Here is a 10,389-nt window from a genome sequence, read left to right as displayed (position 1 = left end):
TTTTTTTTTGAGTTTGTTAATCTCTTGTATGTTCTTATCTTTATTTTACTTCTATTAAATATAAACGATTAGCTAGATTGTAAAATGATATACCAAAGTTTCAACTGGATTAATGGACCAACCCAACCCAACCTAACCCGCATGATTTGGGTTGGGTTGGAATGTAGTTTTGATTGGGTTGGGTTGGGTTGGGTTGAAATTTTGCAAACCACAAACATTGGGTTGGATTGTTCAAATGCCTTGAACCCAGTCAACCCAACTCATGTGCAACCTTATGTATATACATACACTTTTTTATACATACACTATACACATATATTAAATAAATAAGTAAAAAATTTAATAGGGGTCAAATTAGAGGCTGGTAATGCCATTCCCGACCCTGCTTCGGGTATGAAAATAAATTTTCGTCCCCGCTCCATTATCCGCCATAGAAAGGAAACTCGGACCCGTTAGGCTCGAGTACCCGAGGGTAACCGTCCCTATAGATAAAATTTTCATCTCTAAGTATAGGCAAGAGGAAAGATAGCGACTTTAGGTGGAAAAAAATAGGGCATTGTAAAGCATATTCACATGAAATTAGAGGTACATGCAAAATAGAAAAATTGATATGGCGTTGTAATAAGAGGGTGTGACAATTACGAAGGTACCATACTAGAATTTCTTGTCAAATTGCTCTTTTACATGTAAATATTACGACCCATCTATATTTTGATCAATTATGATTTCAAATTTAAAGTTAATAATGGATTTTTCATTTTTTTCATAAGTGAAGGTTTGGTGATAATTCGTTGATTTGGCGGGTGGTTGGTTGGCGATGTCTTCAGAGTTGGTAGCGACTTGTCGTGGGTAATTTCTATACAGAAGGATCTAAAATGAAAGGAATTTTATATTCTTGGTGCAATCTAAGAAAAAATAATAATATGAGGGCTAAAAGTGAAATTTGTAAGATAACTTTCTTAATCTCATTGTACCCCTTAAACTTGTAGTTACGTTCCAAAAGTGGACATAAAACATGGGAATCTAAACTTAAAACCCTCTTCAATAGATCTCTATCTATTGCGATAGCACCAGTGCCATTTCATTACAAACAATCATGTCCTTCACTCTAAGACCAAACATATAGAGATCAGATATCATTTTATCAGAAATCATGTTATGAATGATGATATTGAACTTCACTTCATACCCACTGAGTACCAACTAGCTGACCTGTTTGCTAAACCTCCTGATGAAACAAGATTCAATCTTTTAGTGATATCGAAGATAAAGCTGAAGACAGAGACAAGTAGTTCGTGATCTGATGTCGTTCCAGTGATAACAAGCCTGTCTACAAATGTATGAAATCTACTCAAGATTCAGCATACACTGAAGAAACCTTAGTGTTATTCCAGTGTCAGTGATCAAATGAATCTTGTTGATCAAGATTAGTTTTTGTCTTATCCATTTACACACAAAGGACAAACTCATACCTCTCAAAGTAAAGCATTCGTACGGAGTCACTCTATTGTCTCCAAACGTGCTTACCTACTTTGTCAAAGACAACTATTCATATATGACAAAAGTATGTATATCTGAAGACAAAGGACACGCTCACCTCTAGAAACTTGCCACGTGCCTTGTACTGTCTGACTTGCATTTAACGCAATGAGTATAAATAGCTGAGAAACTCATCCTTCTCAGAAGCCAAGCATATATCGTGAAGATAAAATTCTACCTAACAAAAGACTTCCTCACAAGGAGAGACTTCTTAACTTCTTGAAGTTATCTTACTTCAAGTGAATAACACCAACTGAGCTCTTCCTTTAGCAAAATTATTGTTTCTTCTTTTAGCAAGTCTTTTGTTTCTTTCTTTCTGTATCTTGTGTAGTTTTTAGATTGTTTTAGATAAGTTTTGTATCTTATCTTATTCCCCAAACAGTCTGTAAATTCTGTATTGATCTTCTTTATCAAGAAATGATTTTAAGAAGTGAAAACTTATATGTGTTTGTATTCATTCATCCCTTCTACAAACTGTTACCTTCAAAACTCTTGTAGATCCGTCTGGGACCAACATTTACCTTTAATTTTCTTATAATAACAGTTACCATTCCAGTATTCATGCAACACCTTCTGAGGTCGTGTATGACAGAAAATGTCGAACACTATTGTGAACAAGGTAGGAGAGAAACGGTTATCTAGACTGAAAATTGTTCAATTAACGACAAATAAGATTGGCCAGATCCATGAACGGTTAAAAATTGTTCAGAATCGACAGAAAAACTATGCCGACAAGCATCGTAAACCAATAGAGTTTCAGGTTATGGACAGGACAAGGTGATATTGAAAGTTCCTCAGTAGAAAGAGATCGTCCGTTTCGGTAAGAGGGGTAAGTTGAGTCCAAGGTATATAGGAACTTTTGTGATTAGTTCTTGGGTTGGTGAGCTAGCTTACAAATTAGAACTTCATGAAGAGCTGAGTGGTATTCATAACACTTTCCACTTGTCCAATTTGATAAAATGTCTAGTTGATTCTGAACTGGCTGTACCGCTACCTGAAATACAAGTGGATGAGAAATTGAATTTTATTGAAGAATCGAAATTCGTTATCAGTTACAAGGTTAAAAAGTTTAGGAACAAAGAAAACAGTTTAGTAAAGGTTCAGTGGTAGTATCATAAGAGTCACAATGCTACGTGGGAAACATAATTAGAAATGGGATCAAAATACTCGAGTTTGTTTGATTGATTGAATTTCGTGACGGAATTCCGTTAAGGGGGAGATATTGTAATACCTATTCTTAATTTTTATAAAAAGTACGGGGGTTGGTTGTGTTATGTATCATTAGATGAAGGTTTGGTTTCGAAACATTGGTGGCACTAAAACCTACCACCGCTTTCCTTGTTGTTCAATTAGGAGAATTCATCCTAAAAGTGTTTTCATGTGTGGGGTTTTGAGGGAGAGATCATACCAAGAGGTTCTCAAAGAAGAAGTGTTGGAGTTTTTCTTTTTGTTTGAGTTCTAAGGTAATACTTCTTCTTTTATGGTTATTTTGAAGATAGTAGTTATGATAGTTTGGGATATTTTTTATCGAGTTAGAAGTTGTAGATCAAAAGTCTATGGAGGAAATTGATACTTTGAGTGTTGGTATTAACCAGTCAAAGTAAGAAAGAAGATCAAAATAAAGAGTGGCGCGACGTTGCTCGCTTTAATTCAGAAGGCGTGAAAAGGGCTGATAATCCCATCTGCTAGAATTTTCCGAACTTCTATTCCTTCTTTCTTCCCTAGCCAAATGTAGCTGGCATGATTGACTAGCCAGATGGTTTCAAAAGAAGAATTTCTTGACCCCTCTCCTCACTTTCCCACACTCCATTTTACCCTTTTTTAGTTCTGCATTGTGTCGTTTTGGGGTCATTTAAGGTATTGTTTAGGTGTATTAGAACTTACTAAGAGATAAGGTTGAGCTAATATCTCTTAATTGTGATTCATGCTTATTTGATCCGGGTTCAAGTGTTCTATATCAGAATATGTTTTCTAATAAGAACTTAGAGAATCTACGTTAACAAAATGAGTTTTCTTATAACCTTTTAAACTGAAATGCATATAATGTTAAAGGATTTTTATTATGAACTATACCTTATTGGTATGTGTAAGTTGTTATTATCATTTGTGTTAAGTTATTGTTGCTACTAGTTGTGCTTGAGCGCCAATCATAGCTGAGATCGATTGGGTTGTGCTTATGCGCCAACTATGTGTGAGTTACAAATTGTGCTTGAGAGCCACTTTTGTGGGATTGACCGGTTGTGTTTAAGCGTCAACTAGGCTTACAAACGATAGAAATGTGATTGGATGCCAGTTATATGTTTACCAAATTGTGAAGTTTGTAAGTAAACTATTTTTGGCTAGAGGGAGCATTGCTAACAGGATCCTCTAGACGATCAGAAATCCTCTCAGGCTCAGCGCGAACAGCAAGACTAAACATTATATTGACAGAGATTTCCTCACTAGGTCGTATGGTCTAACCCTCATTTTGTTTCAAAAAATATGTATTTCAAGACCATTGCGTTTAATTGATAAAGGGAAGGGAAAGTTGTGAGATTATCTGTTCGATTGTTGTATGTGAAGTTGGTTATGGAAGTTTGTTCTTTAGCTTTACACAAAATCTTTTGTATTAAGATTTGAAGTATAAAGTGTGTGTGTACAATTTCATAGATTTGTATTGTTTTGTAAGTTGGGACCCAATATGTAAACCTTATATACGTTATATGTAAATTATGTATTATATGTTATATGGGTTTGCGGGATGTTACAAAAATGATAACGAATGATTCTATCATGTGATTGATTGGATCAATCAGATTACTAAAGGAAAAAAAAACACATTTACATAGCCTAGGGGGCGGGGACGTGTTGCTAAACACTTATCACCATCTGTGTTATTGTGTATAGTGTGCAAGTGGAAGAATGTAAGTTATTATATGCTCACGACACATGTCACACACGAATACTTCTGAGAAGTATGTAAACCTATAGGGTAACAAACAAAAAATAAGTTTGCCTATATTTGTAGAACCCAAGATAAGTCGAGTTGATTGTCGAAATAATTTTTCTTGGAGGGTTTTTACGAAAATGTGTATTGAAGTGTAATTATGATAATTACATGGTATTATCTGTAAATGTATATAATTCTATCAAAGTCTCAAGATAATTATATAAATGTTACAGATAATTACAAATCATTGTTTTGAATTATAGTTTATCTGTAATTTAGACCATGTAAATAAATTAATTAATAGAGAAGAAACATTTTCTTTTCTATAATACACATATTTTTCTAGTGGTTTTCAGCTAGCACCCATGCAGGTGCATAACATATTCGTGTGTGAATCACGGATAAAAGAAAACCTCCATTGGTTTTTAAGTGCTCCGTCAGAATCCTTGCTAAATCTAAAAGGTACAATTCTAAACATCTTATGGTGTAGTGAAATTTAATTAAATGCATCATTAGATCCGAATTGGATTTTTATCTTAAAGGTTTTCTCATTTTTTTAACCAAAATTTAAATTTTCCAATGTGTTTAATGGTTACAAAGTGTACACAAATCAACAGATCTATATGCAATAGATGACATATATACCCTTTTGGATGATTTTTAAGAAAGTTTTGTTTAAGACATGATTTAAATAAATAGTTTGTTGAGATTCATCATCTTATTTTCTTATTTATATAGAATTTTTTTGAACCTCCATATATATATATATATATATATATATATATATATATATACATACATACATACATACATAGACTTGAGATAATGTGAGACTAAAGGTTTTTCGTGAGACCCGTATATGTAAGACCAATTCTCAACCCTTGGATTAGATCTACAATATGAATATTCATAATCACAAAATTGTCACGAGACTTCTCAATAATCACAAAATTGTCACTGTGCAACTTTAGACCATTAGATCGTTAACTTTTAAAGTTGATCAATGAACATAAATTGATCTTACGGGTGTCAGGAAAAACCCTTGGTCTCACGTGAACCGAACCCTACATATATATATATATATATATACATATATATAGGCGTGAGTTCATTTGTTAACCCAATATATAGTGTTAACTTTGTGAACCAATCTTATCCATTGATCTTTGAAAAATTTGTGGCTAAGATCATTCATGGCATAAGATGTAAATAATTGCACACATAGACAAGGTAACATAAGTGAACAATGTTTACAAGGGGTATTTTGGGAAAAGATTTTAGTTGTCCATTAATGACAATGAGATGTTTGGTAACCGCCCATTAATGACAATTGAATGTTTTGTAATCCCCCATTAATAACAATGTAACTATCTGGGAATTAATCTCGTCATCAAATCAAAACCAACATCAAATCTCCGACACCAGATTCTTCTATAGCTTTTTTTAGTTAATGATTCATGTGTAAACAAGTATTCGATATTTATAGGAATTGTTCATGTGTAAACATGGGTGTATATGGAAAAAAGTCGTAAAGATTTTTGTAACATTCATGTTTTATTTTAGTAAACACATACATTACATAGTCTTGTTCATATATGAAATAAATGTGGAATGATATCTAGTTCACCTATGAACAAACACCAAATTGTGCTTATGAACAATGTTCATGTGTTTACTTCTGAACACTATTCATTTTTTTAAAATAATTAGTAATTTGTACATACTCAGTTTTTGTTGAAACGAGATTGTTCACCTATGAATAAGTGTTTACTCAGGTATAATTAAGAAATGTAACCGACAATTAATTTGAAACAATTAAGAAATGTAACTGACAGTTAATATGTATGGGATATTCACAATGGCAAGACATGGAATAATTAATAAATGTAACCGAAAATTAATTTGCATTAAAAAAAAGATCAAATAAAAAAATTACATTTTTACCCTTTTTAAATAAATTTATCATGTGCATCAATCAAATATGAATCTTGTTTTTTATTGATTCATTGAGTTTTGTAAAGTTAACACTATATATTGGCTTAATAAATGAACTCACTTCTCTCTCTCTCTCTCTCTCTCTCTCTCTCTCTCTCTCTCTCTATATATATATATATATATATATATATGTATATAGAGAGAGAGGCAGAGAGAGAGAGCGTGAATAAGGTTCAAGCAAAAACCTCTAAAAAATAAAAAAATGATGAACACCCTAATAATTATTAGTATGTACGGTTCTCACATGTGCATACAAGTAATTGAAGATGCTTTCCCATATCAAAAAAAAATACAAATTACTTATATACACATATACATAAAGATAAATGATTACTAAATATTTCTGTGTTTTTTATCATTTTAAAGTTTTCCAAAAAGATAACCATATATATATATCCTTCATCTTTAATTAGTTGAACATCCATTAACATATTTTCAAACCATTTAAATGTAGATTGAAACCAGAAACACCCCTCCCCCACCCCAAATTGACCATTGTTTGCTGGTATTGACTAAAAGATGAAAAGCCATTAATTAATTTTGGCATTCAAATTTACCATCCATAGTGTTCTTGTCTTTAAATATATATCTATATACTTAATAAATAAGTAACTTTAAGGACACGTGTCATGTTTCTGTGCGGCGGTTATTGATTTTTCCCGCTTAAACATGTATCTAGACACAATTTTCACTTACGGTTCAAGTAGGTTTATTTAAGTGACATCTATCCCTCGACACGTTTATTTTTCTGTTTTCGTGGTTTAAGCTGAATTTAAGTCTGCAGTGGCCTCCAGACTTACAGCATAACTCTGGAAAAATTCAGAGTTGTAAGTCTGAATTTAACTCTGGAGTGGTCATCAAAACCGGGTTTAAATTTTCAAATTCGGACCCCGCCACCAGGGGCGCTGCCCCCGGACCCCCGTCATTTAGGGGTTTCGCCCCTAAATCAAAATAAACTCAAACAAGTGTGCACTCCGCACCTTCCTTACATGTTCGATATTTATCATGATTACATTAGTCAACAATTTAATCATATTACATTAAATGATATTAGTGATACAAATCATCAACATGAAAGTCATCATATATTGGTTATTTCTCAGACTTACAACATAACTCTGAATTGTTTTGTTCCAAACTTGGTTATATAGCTTATTCTCAGACTTAGAATACAACTCTGAACTTCTCTTCAGAGTTACGTTTCTGAGTTATAAGAAGTCAGAATTCTTGTGACTCAGAGTTATGCTCGTAGATACTTTCTAGACTAAGAAGACAACTCTGAATTCCTCTTATTCAGAGTTAAAGTCCAGAGCTATTTTCCAGCCTAACAATAGAATTCTAAATTCTTGAGTTCCAGAGTTAATGTTCAGAGTTTTCTTTTAGAGTTAATGTCCAGAGTTTTTCTCATTTAAAATACTCTGTGTAATACACGGGTTCGAACCTAGTATATATATATATATATATATAGAGAGAGAGAGAGAGAGAGAGAGAGACTTGGGATCATGTGAGACCAATGGTTTTTCGTGAGACCCGTAAGACCAATTCTCAACCCTTGAATTAGATCTACAATCGTCAGATCTGAACATTCATAAACGCCACAAGACTTCTCAATAATTACAAAATTGTCACCGTGCAACTTTAAACCATTAGATCATTAGTTTATAAAGTTGATCAATGAACATAAATTAGTCTTACTGGTCTCAAGAAAAAATTTTGGTCTCACATGAACCCTACCCTATACATATATATACATATATGTATATGTATATATACATATATATATGTATATGTATATATACATATATGTATATATATGTATATATACATATATATACATATATGTATATATACATATATGTATATATATATATATATGTATAGAAAATGCAGTAATTAATGATATACACAAGGTGAGTGTTTAGTGGTCATTCAGGCATTACTTGCTCAATAGTAAACCGTAAACCATTTAATTTACTAACATCATTTACGACCCTACCAAACCAACACCTGTCTCAATTTTCTGCTTCACATTCAATTTTTCCAAACCACCCACAAGACAAAACTACCTGAGAATCGAATGAAATCACACATGAATCAAAATTCAAGAAAATTCATACTAAATTCTTGAAATTCTGATCCAGAAATTACGGATTCGAGTTGAAAAACAGCTTGTTTTTTGAAGTTGCAACATCCGTGGTCGCGGTTTTTGACAGCAAGAAGTGGCAAGATCGATCTGTACATGACTTGTTTTCAAGAATTAATTCTAGTAATATGATCCTAAAGCTGTTTTTGTGATCATCATATATATATCCAAATGAAGCTATATTTATATTGATTAATCAACTATGGATGAAACATGACTTTGATTCAAAAGCTCGGTTGCATTCGCGAAACTTCTCATCACATCGACTTGAACCCTAAGAGAAAGGATGTAGTCTAAAGCTTCTTTGATGAGGGAGAATTCATCCATGGCTTCTCCACCAGGAACAAGTCTTTTGAGCACTTGGGTTCTTTTTTTCACCAATCTTTTCGCTACATAAGTAGCTAAATCGAATCTAGGAGGACCCATTTTCTTCTTGAATCTTTGGCCAACATTACAACTCTTTTTCAAGATCTTCTTGCTTCTAACCCTCCTGTGGCAATTACCAGTCGTTCGATGCGCAGTTTTTGTTGGCTCGAAATATGATTCGGGTCCTACCAAATTGTCCACAAGAATTGCGTTTTCGCCATCTTTCTTAGCCTCGGAAATTAGAGCATTGCTCCAAGAAGTTGTGGCATTTTTGGCAGAAGCTAAAGCAATGTCTGCACAAAGCTTTATCTTCTTCTTTCTCTCTTGGAGATCCATTTCCTTCTTTGAAGAACAGCATATTTGAAGACCCCTTACCCATTTCTTCAGAAATTCTCTCTTAAGATTACTGGAAGAAGTATGCATTTTATATATATTCCCTACAAAATTAACATCAAAATTCATTAAATTCTGTATGGTAATCAATGTTCTTGACAACAACGATCAGATACCAATTACAATTAATTCATGCAGCATCTCATTAAAGTTCTTGCCTCACATGCAACAAAATTGAAACCCAACATTCATATCAGTTAAGCATGGGAACAGCAGAAATAACTAAACAGTGATCAGCAATGAAGCTTTTTCAAAAACTATATACAGATTTGCAGATTCATCAAAGAACTTCAGAATCAAAGAAAAGATGGCAAGAACACCAAGATCTTGGTTCAGAATGAACCAAAAAGATTCAAGGAGACTGCAGAACATGCAAAACCAAGACATAATACATGAAGAACACATCAAATTAATGAAAGCTTCATTTCTGCAACATGGATCCAAAATGTACCTTCAATTCTTGATGAAATGAGTAGGTTGAAGGTTATGTATCCATGGGAGGTGTAGAAGTGAAAGAAAGAGATGAAGTGGTGGTGATGGTGGTGTTGGGATGCAACAAAAGAGTAGCAGTAGAAGATGAATGAATGGAAGAAAGAGTTGAGGAGAATGAGAATGGAGTTGAAGGCTTTATTTATTTGTTTTTTGTCAAAAGGGAAGAGGAGGGAAGGTGGTGGGGTTAAGAGGGAAAGACACAGCACATGCAATCACATGGGTGTCCATGGCCTACAATCCCCATAAAAACCCTAACAAGGAATACTCAAAATCTTCTCACTTTACCAATATTTATGGAAACTAAATATTATTTTCTTAATTAATTATTTATCTTTATATGTTTCTTTTTAACCAAAAGGTGGTGTTTGATTGGTTTGAGCTTGAGTTCAAATGTCAAAGGTACCAAGAAGTCTCAGGTTCAAATTCAAGAAGGAATAAAAATCCTTTTGTGGCCACAGAAGTTCAAATGTGGTGACTCCGGACTATCTGCAAAGCAGATGGTCGTCCTACGATTAGTCGGCTCATATACCGG

General features: G+C 33.4%; 1 protein-coding gene across 1 annotated transcript; it reads right to left on the bottom strand.

The window, feature by feature from the left end:
* Positions 1–8,573: 8,573 nt before the first annotated feature.
* On the bottom strand, positions 8,574–9,978 carry LOC112500747 (transcription factor IBH1-like 1). The gene is made up of 2 exons (XM_025104318.1): positions 9,817–9,978; positions 8,574–9,409 (listed from the first exon to the last, which is right to left on the bottom strand). The coding sequence occupies exon 2, from the start codon at positions 9,393–9,395 to the stop codon at positions 8,799–8,801; it is 597 nt and encodes a 198-aa protein (XP_024960086.1). The 5' UTR covers positions 9,396–9,409; positions 9,817–9,978; the 3' UTR covers positions 8,574–8,798.
* Positions 9,979–10,389: the final 411 nt, after the last annotated feature.

The sequence above is a fragment of the Cynara cardunculus genome, assembly GCF_001531365.2.
Source record: "Cynara cardunculus var. scolymus isolate 2C chromosome LG 17, CcrdV1, whole genome shotgun sequence".
In the NCBI taxonomy this organism is placed as follows: domain Eukaryota; kingdom Viridiplantae; phylum Streptophyta; class Magnoliopsida; order Asterales; family Asteraceae; genus Cynara; species Cynara cardunculus.
Note: the sequence above shows the minus strand (reverse complement) of the source record. Positions and strands in the feature narration are given on the sequence as shown.

What these genes read in the sequence shown, in the direction of transcription:
- LOC112500747 (XM_025104318.1), bottom strand. Translation starts at nt 9,395, where the DNA reads ATGCATACTTCTTCCAGTAATCTTAAGAGAGAATTTCTGAAGAAATGG.